Genomic DNA, 14,116 nt, shown 5'->3' with positions numbered 1-14,116 from the left:
AAAATGCATGGGGTGTGTCCACTCCAACATCTGCATGTATCACAGATCAGAAAACAACTTTACCTTTTGCTCTTTATCAGGGTCCCATTCTGCTGGCTCTCATATCTGGAAGCTGCTCCCACACCAGTCCTGACAGACTGCTCTGCAAACCCTGCTGGCTCAGCCTTGCGGCTCTGCCTGTCCACCAGCGGCCTCTGGCTTGAGAAGCTCCTCTTTGCCAGTTCCCTCTTCTCTCCCAAGCTCCCAGTGCTGAGGCCACCTTCCAGCTGGCCCTCACTCTCTGGAGCTCCATCTCTTCTCTCCCGCCGCTCGCTGAAGTCGCTGCTCTCAGACGCCGTCTCCCACTCCTCGTTGGCGTGGTCTGAAGAGTTCTGGTAGGACAGCTCAGGAGAGCGTCTGCCCGAGATGCTGCTCTTCTCTGCAGTGCCCAGTTTGGGTCTGCCTGGCCACTGGCTGGGCAGCAGATTAGGGCCCCCCTCCTCAGGGTTCCACTGCCCAACTGATTCCCTCTCCTGCCTGAGGCGTCTGAACCGTGGGGGTTTGTCCTGGCGGGGAGGACGCCGCCTCCTGAAGGGCCTGTTCTCAATGTTCTCCTGATCTGCTGAGTAATCCTCCTGGAAAAAGTGCCTTTTGTCATCCAGATGACTCTCATCAAAAACCCGGCTGGAGAAGGAATCCGTGTGTTTGTAAGAATCCTGAATGTAGTCCCTGTCAGACTGCTGCCTGCTCCCAAAAGTGTCTGATGGAGACGAGTGGCTGTACTCTTGCCACCCTCCTCCCCCACTCCTGCCCTGCCACTGGGTGGGCTTCTCCATGAACCCTCTTCGCCCATAGCCAGAGTTGCTCAGCCTCGGTGGCAGTGATCTCCCAAAGGCTCTTGGAGCCCTCATCTTAGGATCCAGGCTATTGTGATCATCTGAATAGATTTTGTTGGACCTCCAAGACTCTTTGAAGTCTCCCTTTTTCAAATCACTGTCCTCTCTGTCCAGCACAGAGCCTTCATTGCTGTTCTCCGAGCCCCTCTGCCGGCGACGCTTGGGGAGCTCCTCATACTCTGAGCCCTCACTGTGTGTCTCACTGGCAATCCGGCGCCTTGGCTTGCCCCTGGGGAAGTCCTCTGGCTGGTTGAACTCCCGGAGCCCTCGGCCCCGGCTGCTCCTCTGGTTGTTGTTGTTGTTGTAGACGCCCCTGCTGCTCACAACCGTGCCTCGGCCTCTGAAAGTGAACTCTCTGAAGCCTCTCCCTCGCCCGCGCCCTTGACCTCTCCCACCAAAGGCTTGCTCCTCATCGATGAAGATCCAGTTGTTTCTTTTTGTGGGAGGGAGATCGCTGCTTTCTCTGGATAGTTTGTTCTCCCAGGTTCTTTCTGGCTTCTCTTCTTCCTCCTCCTCCTCTTCTTCCTCTTGGGATTTCTCAGCCTCTCGTGCAAGACTGGTTTGGGAAGAACCTTTGTCATCCATCAGGTAACGCGTGGAGTTCAGCAAGGCAGCAGAGTCATCTGACTCATTTTCTACCTTCTGAACAGCTGCCTTCTCCTTCAGCGGGCGTGAGCTGTCCTCTCCCTCCAGTTTAACCTTCTCCATCTCCTTCTCCTTCTCTTCCACCTTGAGGGCTTTCAGGACTGGTTTTTTAATGGGGCCTGACCGCCGTGTCCTCCCCATTTGCTCCTGGGGCTGCCCGCTGGTGCTGCGGCTCTCAGGAGCCCACTCTGGTGTCTCTTCAGTGGCCTGCTTGGGATTGGCTCCTCCTTTCTTCCAGGGGTCAGCACTGAAGGACTGCTCATCCCGGGGTACTTCTTCAGCAACTTCTGCTGCTGTCTCTGCAGGTTTCTGATGGTGGCTGATATCCCAACCGTTATATTCAGGCTTCTTCTCTGCTTGGATAAAATCAGGTTCCAGGGGTGAACACCTCAGGTTCGCATGGCGGCTGCCAGCAGGACAGGCTTCCTGCACACTCTCCTGGTGCTGGAACAAGAGATCCTGGCCTATCCTCTGAGAGGACAGGCAGCTGTCAAAGTCTGCTTGGGCCTTCTTGTCAAAAGCATTCAAATACTCCTCCCTTCTCTCCTCAAAGAGATCTCGCTGAGTGCTCAGACTCTCTGGCCTTCCAGAAGCAGAGTAACTTTCATTCCTGAGAACAGAACAAACAACAAAGGAAAGTCAGGTAATGCAGAGCGCAGCAGAAAACCAAGGGCCCAGGCTAGAAACAAGAGGTGAAAAGAAATAAACTGCAGTTTATGGTAAACCATGAGGCAATTAACCTATAAATACCAAAATGCTGGGCAAAGCTGCTGTGGCCCCAGGCTCTACTGCCTGGTTTGTTAAATCAATACATGATAAAGAAAAACAGTTCCTATGATGGGCAGCAAACTTAAGAAATGAAGAGAGATTTAACCTCCAATGATGTGGAGATCTGAAAACAAAGAATTCATTTTAGAATGTCCAAAGTAGGACACAAAGTAGCAATCATCATATTTTTTGACTCATGGCTTTTTATACCTTCCCATGGAGGTGACAAGTCCCCCTCTCCCTCCAAACAGGCTCCAAGCTGGCCAGATAGCTCAATAGCTCTGTGCAAACCAGCTAAAACACTCAGGAATGTAAGGGTGCTCCCAGATCAGAACCTGGGCCTGTTCACAGACATCTTTCAGGCCAGCTCTACACCTGCTTTTCAGCAGATGGCTTACAGCAGCACCTCCCATCCCAGCATGCATGAGGACAGGGGAATTCTGCACTCACCTGGCATGCAGCCCCTCCATGCTCATGTTGTCAGCCTGTTTCTGATGTGACAGGGAGTATCCTTTGCTCTGCAGGGGTGTGTAGCTATCCTGGCCCCACACTGGCACAGGATCCAAGGGAGCAGTCTTCCTCTCTGCCTGCCCTGCCTGACAGTTCTGATCTTCAGACCGACAGCTGCTCCCACTGACGGAGTCCTGCTGAATCATGGGCTTCATAATTCCTGCTCACAACAGAGTTCATGCCATTAGCACCAGGATTTCACAGACAAGAAGAATTTAACAATCTCCTAGCTTGACTCCCCTTCCTTCTCAGGCAGCAGGCGGCTGCAGCCATGGAAACCTCCCTTGTAAAGCCTGGGCTTGGAAAATGCACAGCTGGGAAATACACCTGGAGTGATACAGAAGATGACAGCTCTCACAGCCCAGCCCACACAGACACTACACAGCATCACTGGCTTGGGATCAAGCAATCCACCAACTCCAGGGAATGATTTATACATCCTGATGTTTACACTCACACCTCTGAAGATTAGGACAATATAGGAAGGTGCAAAGTGCACAGTTCAGGAACTACAGGGTTTGTCCATCACACTGCCTAAAAGGGGTCTATTAAGATTTTACATTATTACAGTAACTCCAAAACTCATCCTTCTCCTCCAAGGGGCAAGATCAGTGCATCTGCTACCCTTTCCTCCAAGGGGCAAGATCAGTCACATCAACTAAGGTCAGAAAGCAGTCAGGGAATGTCGCCCACTGCAGTGCAGAGAACGGACAGACACATGTCTACATGTCTTCCCTCCCAGTCTCCCACCACTTCCCACTGCAACCAGCTTTCTCACCCCCAGAGAAGGGATGCCAGCCAGAACGCAAAGTCTGGACAGAGGTTAAGGCAACACAGCAAATCTCCAGATATGAACCAACTCAACAGCCAAGATAAACACTGGCAACAGCTCACCTGAAGGGTGAAGGGCTGAAGGGTAGAAATCCACGGGGGTGCGGCTCGGGGCCATGCGAGGGTCCATGTAGGACGGCATCATCATCCAGCGGGGGTCGAAGCCGAGCATCTGCGGGTGCGGCGGGTAGAACGGCCGCTGGGGATGGGAGTGCGACGGGGCAGGATAGACCTGCTGCTGCCAGTGCTGCATCTTGTACAGCTGCTCCTGCAGGGAACACCATGGGCCATTGGACATGGCTGGGCGGCCAGGAATCACACTGGGGTGCTGGTCAGCCAAAGGAAAACACGCGCCACCAAAGGATCAATCTCTGATCAGATGGGAGGGTGGGGCAGACAGGGCTAATTCACTCCCAGCTGGGAATCTGGCAGTTGTTATTCTGTAATACCAGAGCAGCCAGGCCATCACACCACTGTGGGCCAGCCTATGTGGCCAAACACAAGGGATCAGCTTTAAGACCACCATTTGCATCTTCTCAACGCTCCTGAATGAATACAGGACAGCTTCCTGTCAAACACCACTTCCTAACTGGAACCAAATACTTCAGGAGATGTTACATTTTCCAGGAAATGCATCTCTAATTTATTTAGTGTGTAGATATATTAGTTCCACCCCTGTCAGCTTAACAGATTAGATAAAAACAACCTAAATCACATTAAGAGAGCTATTAATATTTTAGAGTGTTTCCTGGGCATCCTTCAGAGACAGGCTGGCACTTGCAGGTTGTTTCCCCATCTCCCACACAGCCAGTCCACCTTCCTTTAGCTGAGGACTGCCATGATGCTAATTTGATTTGACATTTAACTTTTGCTGAAGGTCCAAAAATAATATATATTTGAAAGGAGTTTTGTGTACTGAAGAAAGCTTTCAAACACTAAACAGCTCCAATTAACATCAAATGCATCTACTTACTTGTCAAAACGTGCCACCATATTTTTTTGCTAAGCTTACAACAGTGTCAGATACTGGAACTGTTTATTAAAAAAGCCAATCCCCAACTGCAGAGCAAAAGAGACACCTTTAAATCTGAATCTGACACATCATTACAGCAGGAAGGCTCTGATAAATGCAGATTATATCTACATTACCTAGTCCTCTGGTACCTTGGAGAAAATATTGCCTTCACAATACCATCACTTTTCCATTTTATTCTCTTCATGGAGCTACCAAAGCAGCAATACAAGCCAGCCAAAACATGCACTGCCTCATACATACTAACATCACAGAGGATAAGAGAAAATAAAATAAAACTTCATGTTCTTCCACTAGTGATGACCTGTGGTATTATTAGCATGACAGCAAAGACATCCAATTTTTTTCGTTTAAGAGCAGCTCTTTTCAAGAGTAACATTAGGCAGCATTTGCTGCTGTACATCTGAATCATGAAAATGTCAACTGCCGAGCAATGAGCACAGGGAACATCCATAAAAGAGCAATTACTGAGCAAAAGCCAATTGTGAGCTCTTCCCTAAGATCTGCAGCAGCATTGATGATATCCCATTTCAAGTGGTTATTTTATGAAGAATGGCAATTAACTTTGCATTATCTGAAGCCTGAATACTCTGTCCCTTGGTTTGGCTCTGCTGCCCTACAGAGACTCACTGCATCTGGCAGCAGAGCTGCACAGCACGTATGGCACATACAGCACTGAAAGGTCAGGCAAGAGCCAAGATGCACAAAGCAGCTCAGCTGAGGTCTCAGTGCCCCAGAAGAGTTTTCAATGCAACAAAAATGAAACATTTAAGACCAAACATTTTTACAGTGCAAAGAACACAATGATCTCAAAGAGCCTCACAGAAAAAAAAAAATCTAAGTAGGTATTAGGTGAGAGCTGAGCAAAGGATCAGCCCCTCTGCAAAGGCAGGAGGTGGAATGAGAAGTGTGCCACTCCCAAACTCCCTCCAAGTCCAGAAGCAGTCCAGGAACTTGCCAAACTAAGCACAGTTTGCCCTGGCAAGCAAATGGCTGCCCATACCTACAATGGTAAGGACACAGCAAGTGCTGAGTGAAATGGAAGCAGCTGAACCCCAAGGGTTTCCCCTTCCCCTGTCCTGTGTATTCAGGCACTGCAGCAGTGCTGAAGAACAGCAGCTCATCTTGTGCCAGAGAGTAAAAAGAGACATTCATCAGGTTCAAGGCTAGCCCAAAGAACAGAACCTCCCCTGGGCCAGGCCTACACAAGCACCAAGAGAGCCACTCATGGTTTTGGATGTGGGAACATCTGCAGCTTCTCCTGCTCATGAACATTTGCAAACCAGAGCTCTGCCACAAACCACACAGTCCTAAGAGTTCCAATTGTCAGGAGATGCCCAGACAACCATGCAAGACAAGTCAACATTTCTGACAGCACTGTATTTTTCTCCCAGGCAAGTGACAAACCTGGCAGAGCTCTACCCACGACAGCTCAGGCATCATAGGGTGCAAGGAAAACTCATGTAGCCCACAGAGAGCATTTCCACCCATTGAGACAGGATATTTCCAAGATGAGAAGCACTGAAAAAGGCCAGGGTAAAACCTCATTTATCTCCTCCCCGCCCAAAGACTGATGGTGTTGAGAACTGAGCAAAGACAATGGTTTACTGGGGGTCCAGAAAATGGGTTGTGAGCCATTTACCTGCTGCTGTTGCTGCTGCTGCTGCCTCTGAAATCGTGGGGGAAGAGACTTCTGGTATTTGTTGAATTCTTGTGCTGGTGAGGGAGCTTCTCTGAGCTCCTCCTCACTGCTGCTTTGGGCTGCTGCTGCTGGAGCAGGACTCTCCTCTTCCAGATAGCCAACAGAAGCATCCTGTGTGTGAAACTCAGGGGTTGCTGCAGAGAAGAAAACAATCCTTCAAGAGCCTGCTCATGACAGAGCTGGGATTGCACCACCACCACACAACATACACAGCTGTGGGCATGTCCTGATTGTAACACATGGCTGAACCTTACTATAATCATATACAGCACATCCTTTACCTTGACAGCCCTATAGAGGGTTTTGTCCATCTTATTTTAATGATAAATTCTGAGATCCTCCTTTACTATCAGCCTTCTGCTTAAGCACTGGGGAGAAAGTCCTTTTCCCCATTAGTCCTTAAACCTGGCAGCACTTACTGGTTTTCTGATCTATGGCCACGAGCACTTAATATTATCATCCAATCATGAGAAGCCCATGAGGCCCATTCCAACAAGCCCTCTGCTAGCACAGCTCACTGAGCACAGATAAAGGCAACTGAAGTTTGCATTTGTTTTAATAGCTTTTTTTATTTAATCAACCTTTGTCAACAACCCAAAATACTATGCAGAATACAAGCAGCAGCTGATCTCTCAAGGGCAGCTGAAGGACCCTCTGAACACTCCCTCCCAGGAACTCCCCCACTCCAACTAAAATATCAGCATAACAGCAAAAAAAGCAATTCTTACAGGGTGAGGCAGGCAGTGTTTCTGTACCTTTACGGAAAGCATGGCCATTCTCTTGTGTAGTGTTTTTCTCTGTGCTGGGAGGTCGCACATCTTCATTCTCTGTGTGTTTCTGGGTCTCCCCATTCTTCTGAGCCAGTTTGCATTTCTGATCAAGTTGCTTGAGCTTTGCAGCACAGGCTGCCAGGCGCTCCTCCCTGGCTCGCCGCTCCTCCTCCTCCCGTCGCCTCCTGGCTCTCTCGACAGCCTCAGAGATCTCAGAGTGCACAAACTTCTGTCTCACAGGCACCTTTTCTTCTTTATCCTCGAGGGACTGCTGTCTGAGAACACTTCCCAGAGCGGGCTTCTGCCAGAGAAAAAACATTCCTCCATAAGTGTGATCCAACCAACGCCTCTATCTTGAGATCTGCATCCCATGGTGACAATATCCCCTTCTGACTCCCTCCCCTCTATCCTCGAGCACAAATCCCCCTGTTACTGGGAAGAGCTATTGATATTTGGTTCAGTAACTCCATTTTCTCACTGACAACCCCACTGTTCTGGACCAGCTTCAATTTCTTTTCCCTAGTGGAAGTGCTATGCAGATAGATTTCTCTCCAGGTGGATATAAACTAAGAATAGAGAAATTCATCAGCATCCCATTTCCAGTAAAATGTTAAACTGGCCTCTTAAGGACAGTGATGGGCTTCCAGCTCATCCTCATGAGTTCAACCTACCTGGTATTCTGAGCCAGAGCTCCAGCCATTCAGCTTCCTTGGAGGCTGCTGTGAATCCTGTGCTTTCCGGACTGGCCGGGACAAAGCAACTGAATCATTCCAATTCTTTCCTTCCTCCAAGGTGTGCTTGACATCTGCACTGTCTGCAGAGCTCAGGGACAACTGTCGCTGCCTTCTGGGATCCCAGCTGTTCCTGTCACATAAACAGCTTTATTATTGCATCTGCTACTTGTTTCAAAAAGCACTTGGAGCCTAATCAAGTGGCAAAGGCAACTGACTAATAAAAAGGAAAGATCACAAAAAACCACCAGTACAAGTGATGTGCTTCTCTGAAGGTACATAAGGATCAACTCCACTATTGTGCTGCAGGATAAAGGTGAGAAAAGAGGAGGAAAAAAGCTTGGCAAACTGGAAGTCAGCTGCTAGACCTACACAAAGCCTTGAAGGCCACTCAAACACTGCCCAGTAAAATCAATGAAGTCACAGTAACAAATCAGAGGGGATCAAGTCTCCACATTTAGAACAAGTTTTTAAAGATCCTGGTATTGCTCACTTTTACTAAAGGTAAATTGTAGGTGCAAACACAATGACTTCTTACCACTTCTGTCGTCCATCTTTAAGAGTTTCTTCCTCTTCTTCATCTTCACTAAACTTTAGTTTCTCAGAATAATCCACTTCATCATGAATGCCTACGAAGGCAGCAAGGGAAAACAGATTTATGAGAGGAGAGAAACAGGCCCCTTGTTCTGATAAAACTTATGCCCCCCTTTAGCACTAAATTACAGGACACACAGGCTTGGCATGAAGTACTCACAAAGCTAAATGTCCAGCACTGGTCCTGGAAATCACAGAATAGCTTGGGTTGGAAGGGACCTTTAATGTCATCTACCAACCTCCCTCAATGAGCAGGGACAACTTCAGCTACATCAGGCAAGAAATATGTGAGCAGTGTGGACACACACTAGTGAACAGCTGGACTGGTCCCAGAGGAGGAGCAGCAAACAGCCTGGGAGTGGGGGCTGCAAATGAGAGGGCAGTTGCCAAGCCAGACTGTGTGCAATTGGATACTGAATGCCATGACTGAACAGGCAGGACTAATTCTCCTTCCCAGCACCCACAGTACTATCCCTCCTGCTGTGCTTGGTGTTTTCAGATTTTAGGAGTCTTCAGATCCACTTCCTTGAGCACAATGTGATGGAAGGATCAGAAGGATCCATTGTGTCATCATTTACACCAATTTCACAACTACACAAAGCCAGAGCACAAAGGCACTTTACCTGCCCATCCATCATCTGCATCATTGTCCAGCTCATCCAGCCCCTTCAGGTTCTCTGCATTGATGATGGTGGGCCGGGGCACTCGCTCCAGCTGCTGCCGAACTGGGCGCGTTGGGCGAGACAGGCTGAGCCTGTTCTCTTTTCTGTAGGGAAACACAGAATTGGTCAGCAAAAAGAAAATCAAAGAATGCAGAGCTGAGTTTGTAACACCAAATCAGTCCTTTTCTACTATGCACATGAATACTTATATACACTTACATACAATGCATCCAAGTTTCTCTCCCTGTCCAGCAGTTTCTTGCCCTTGTATACCTGGTACCCACTTCCTAGAACTTACAGATCAGAGCTGCAGCCCCTCCAGTCTAGGATCACACCCCAATTTCCATGTCTGCCTGCTCTTCAGACACACAATGCTCATAGTCTTGCAGCATTTCAGCTGCTGTTATAGCTGGAGAAAAGCTCTGCTGCTTTGGGTAAAGAACAGGGTTCCCCTTTGGTGCCTGCAGCTTCACACATGGAACTGCATCCTTGGCCCAAATTCTTGCCTAGTTTAAGGTTCATGTCACACCCTGAACCTGCCTCTCAAGTGGGAAAGTGATGGCAGCCTTACCCATCCTGGTCATTCATCTGGAATTGTCTGAAAGGTACCCGGGGCTCAAGCCGAAGCTGAGGAACAGGGAATGACCCTCGCTCCAGCGATGCAGGGGTCTCAGATGGCTGTTGTGGACACATCTGGAATGAGGCAAAGCAGAACAGCCTGGTTTTTCTCCTTGCCACAGGAAGGTTTACCCAGATTGGGTTATAACATGTGCATGGTAGCTGCACCCGCACAAAGGGGAAACAAACATTTCACATCTGGCTGCCCCACAGGCCACAGGCTAATGGCTCCCTCTCCAGCTCCAGAGGGAAAAGGACTTGGACAACTTCTTCTTGGGCTGAGCAAGGCTGTGCTACGCAGACTAAAAACATGTCAAGAGAAGGACCCCTGAGCAAGCTCTGGAAGCCAACCAGAAGTCCAGAAAACACATCCCAGCTGCCTTCAACTCCCCCCTTATCTTAAGAGTGAAGGGCATCACAAAGGTGTGGAGGAAGGGTCACTCACAAAAGCAGGCAGCATGTCGTGGTAGGTGGGAGGCTGGTAGACGTTTCCCATGAACTGCGAGGCCCCTTTGCGGAGGGGCTGAGCTGGGCGGAGAGACGGCTCCTTGGCATCGCTGGCGCTCGCTGAGGAGGGGGCCCCGTCTCCAGAGCTGGGGGTCTTGCTGCCCAGCTCAGCAGGGGAGGCGGTCAGAGATGTGGCAGAGGTGACGTTCCTCCCACCGCCCTCCCTCCAGCTGGTGACATCTGCAAAGGAGGTAATAATTATGTTAATATTTGTAAATGCAGGCAGCTACTCTGCCAGAAAGTCTCGAAAGCTCAAGTACTCTGGTCAAGACCTAATTACCCCAAGGTTGTAGAAAAATATCAAGGATCAAGAAGAATTTCCAACTGTGTTTATTTTCTTAAGAGAGGAGCAGCATTAGCTGTTACTAAGTAATTGCTGCACCAGTGGTGTCCTTATTTGCTAATAAACCTGAGCTCCTATCAGAGTGTTCCCCATCTCCACAGTCCTTACCCTGCAGAATTAAGGCCAATTAGATGCAAAAACAGTGAAAGAGAAGCCACATTACACCACACACTGATTTCACTGTGGCTCCCCCAGCACGGGAAGGGGCCTGTTTTGCAAAATCACACAGCAATTTTTATTAAACAGTGTAGTAGATGACAGTCCATACTTGGCTGTCTGGACCACAGAACATCAGCACCACATGCCAATCTGTGATCATGTGCTAAGCAGCCTGACACGTGTAAGCTCATAAAAAGATAAAAAGAAACGTAAGGATGAAGTTCTTGGTACAAAACAGGGTCAGTGGGGTTACTGGGCTGGGATAAGGCAGACAGACAGAATCCTTCACTCACTCTGGGGGCGGAGGCTTGGTCCTGGCCCATACGACGGATCTAAGGCGCCCTTTTCTTTGCCAACCTTGTCCTGCTCGCCAGCTGCTTTCAGCGTCGGAAATTCCTCGGGAGAGAAGGATAACAGTCGGCTTGAGGCCCTTGAACCTGTCAGACAAATAAGTGTGGGACTCAGAGAAGATCTTTCCACTGCTTCAACTCCCTGATGACATCAGCCTGGAAATGTGTTTCTTGGGAATCTGGGCCTCTGGCACATTTAAGCCCAAATTACTACAGTACCAGCACCTCACTTCACATCCCCAACGCTCTCAGACACTGTCACCAACACGACAACACGTGTCCTCACCCAGCACTCCCACACTCAGGTTCTTCATTTAAATTGTCATATTCAACAAAGTCAGTGAACTTTCTCAGCTTCCAATTATTTTTGGGAAGTACAGAATTCAGACAGAGGCAGAGATATGAATTCTGCAAGATCGCTCATAACTGATACCCTGCTATCAAGTATTTGACATCTCTATTCAGACTCTTTTTGCTCAGACCTCACTGTGCCACGGAAGTCTATTGTTAAAATTTCTGTTGATCAGTGAAACACCACAGGGTAAGGGCAGATGTTCTATGCTCTCCTCCCTGCTGCAGCATTTTCAAGACGCAGATCACTGGCCAGATCAGGTCAGGTTCATTTCTAGTCACTGGCAAATTGTCTTGCTGAGTCATCAGTCACTCCAGAACAACAGCTCTGTCAATTCTAAAGATCTGCCAGTGACTGGAACACGAAACACAGCAATTCTCCTAAATCTGTTGGCAAGATAACACTGAATAAAAGGAAATTACAAGCATTATTGTACTATTACACATTAAAAGATTTGCTTTTTTGAGAATTGTTTCTTAGTGTTACTTGGCTAAAAAGCTCTCTTAAAAAGGGCATTTCAGAATTCCATTAGAAGTATCAGCCATGAGTACTGAAGACTTGACAAGAGTCCCATCTATCTTTCTCCTTCCTTGCCCTGAAGAATCAAGACAGATTGGCTTAAGTAATTTTTATTTTTTCCAGTTTTCTGGAACTTGCACACTGCACAAGACCTCCCATGTGAAATTTCCAGGAAACACTCTGCAACAGCTGCATGAAACACTTTCAATTTTAGATAGATGAAAATACTTGAAAAGGACATAGCTACTTTGCAATAAATTAGGCAAAGACTTGCTGAAGAGTTCTGATTTTTACTGAACTAGAATGGCAGGTATGTGTCCTTCAGGGGAGACATCTACCCTCAGGTAAGGCTTCACCATTTGAGGACTATTTACACGCAGCCATTAACAATTTGTACTCTAACACTAAGCAGCACCACACTGAAAAAAAGTTTGGTGCCCCTTTTATTTCTCCAAATGTCCTTTATACAAAGACATAGGCATGGACAAGTCCATCATTAATTTATTAGGCCATTTTTCTTCAGGATACATCCTCCAAATGAGATTTTATAGCTCTAAGACTTAAAAAGAGCAAAAAGCAAGAGATTCTCCTCTTTGCCTGTAATACCTGAATTAGCTAAGAAGGAAAAGCAATTGTTCAGTGCCACTAGAGAAGAGGTGCAAGCATGGGATACCCTAAGAAATCCTTTCAGACAGATTTCTGATGCTTCTGTAATTCAATTACCTTCTAATTAAGCTGTTCTTAGCCACATAAGCAACTGTTTTCTTGGGTTGAGAGCTCTACATTGTTAAGTGTGACCTAAAATGAGTTTTCAAAAAATCCTTTAAGAACATTGTTAGATGATCAGATTTCAAAATGACTGTACAGGTCTACACAGAAAGAGTCATAAAAGTACCAATTAACCAAACAAGACAGTCTTTGCACTGGCCACCAGTCTCAGGCGAGTACAAGTCTCTGCTTTAACATTTATCCTTTGAGAAATACCCTCTCATTAAGGGCCTCATTTAATTTAGGATAAATTTGTCCCCTCTGTTTGTGCAATCAGCAGCTGTCTGTTCTTTCAAATATCTCTGCAATTTCACTTGACAAGTGAATGGTTTCAGGTCTGTTCACATTATAACAGTGGAACTGAGCTGTTATTCTCACTATGGTTTTAATGGCACTACTCAGTGCAGCTGGAAACCACCTCCTGTGTGGAAATGGATGCATCTGAACACAACTAAACTCCCAATTCATGTTAACACTGCCTCAGGATTCTCAGTCAAGCAGAAGCCATTAGCAGCACAGTTACTGAGGGACACTTAACAGCAAGGCCTCAGCCAATGTGTAGGCGAGTGCACCCTGCAGCAGCTCCACTGCCACTGCCACTTCCACTGCAACTCCCTTGGATCACAGATCCTGTACAAGAACATTCCAGCCTCACTTCTGACTACCCAGTCAGGTGATGATCCCCTGCTACTGCCCATGGAGTACATACATTTCCCCTCTCCAATGTCCCTTTCTTCTTCTCTTCTAAATCAATCCCTCCCCTATTTCACAGTGTTTACTGCACCTTTGTTACACACTGCTCTGGGCTGACTGAAGATGCTCATGATGGGGACAAATGTTTCCTTTCCTCTTCAGAACCTTCCCCTCCCAGAAATCCCTGCTGCATCCCAGGAGCATGACCTGCTCTGGTTCCATGTGGCCACGAGACACATTCTGTCCAAGCCATGTCTGCACTGGCAGCCCTGAACTGACTCAGCTGCATCATTCCAACCAACAGAGCACACAGACTGGAAACAGGACTCACAGCTTCACTCCCACTCTGCACCAGGCTGACAGGGAGGCCAGGAAGAAATGGAGCCCTCCCCATCTCACGCCTGTCTGGGAAAAGCAGGCACATACTAGGCTCTGTTTATCATACTCACCACCTTCTTGTCCTGCTGGCTTTCCATTCAGCTGTGCCCATGACTTTGGTCCACCTGGCACTGAATTTGTACTCTGAAAACAAAACAAAGCAAAAAGAAAGCCCAACATGGATCAGTTAAGATTCATGACTGTTTCTCATTTCCTGGCTGGCACCTGCTATGGCTCAGCCCTTCAGATCACCCACATACCACAGGTCTCCACAGCTTCAAGCTGGGACTACAGTCAGCTGTTCCCCA

The 14,116-nt window shown here is 47.9% G+C and overlaps 1 protein-coding gene across 6 annotated transcripts in view; it reads right to left on the bottom strand.

The window, feature by feature from the left end:
- PRRC2B (proline rich coiled-coil 2B) overlaps positions 1 to 14,116 on the bottom strand; it is a 46,559-nt gene that overhangs the window by 16,832 nt on the left and 15,611 nt on the right. For all 6 annotated transcript variants that reach the window (XM_071454046.1, XM_071454045.1, XM_071454049.1 and 3 more), the window contains exons 5-16: positions 13,880 to 13,952; positions 11,042 to 11,185; positions 10,185 to 10,426; positions 9,693 to 9,814; positions 9,083 to 9,225; positions 8,404 to 8,494; positions 7,806 to 7,998; positions 7,120 to 7,435; positions 6,305 to 6,498; positions 3,693 to 3,897; positions 2,739 to 2,958; positions 64 to 2,130 (exon numbers count right to left, since the gene is read on the bottom strand). In XM_071454046.1, the coding sequence (XP_071310147.1) occupies positions 64 to 2,130; positions 2,739 to 2,958; positions 3,693 to 3,897; positions 6,305 to 6,498; positions 7,120 to 7,435; positions 7,806 to 7,998; positions 8,404 to 8,494; positions 9,083 to 9,225; positions 9,693 to 9,814; positions 10,185 to 10,426; positions 11,042 to 11,185; positions 13,880 to 13,952 (4,010 nt within the window). The remainder of the gene's footprint in view (positions 1 to 63; positions 2,131 to 2,738; positions 2,959 to 3,692; positions 3,898 to 6,304; positions 6,499 to 7,119; positions 7,436 to 7,805; positions 7,999 to 8,403; positions 8,495 to 9,082; positions 9,226 to 9,692; positions 9,815 to 10,184; positions 10,427 to 11,041; positions 11,186 to 13,879; positions 13,953 to 14,116) is intronic.

Source organism: Agelaius tricolor, unplaced genomic scaffold, assembly GCF_023055355.1.
Source record: "Agelaius tricolor isolate 1412-34295 unplaced genomic scaffold, bAgeTri1.0.p SCAF_38, whole genome shotgun sequence".
NCBI lineage: Eukaryota > Metazoa > Chordata > Aves > Passeriformes > Icteridae > Agelaius > Agelaius tricolor.
Note: the sequence above shows the minus strand (reverse complement) of the source record. Positions and strands in the feature narration are given on the sequence as shown.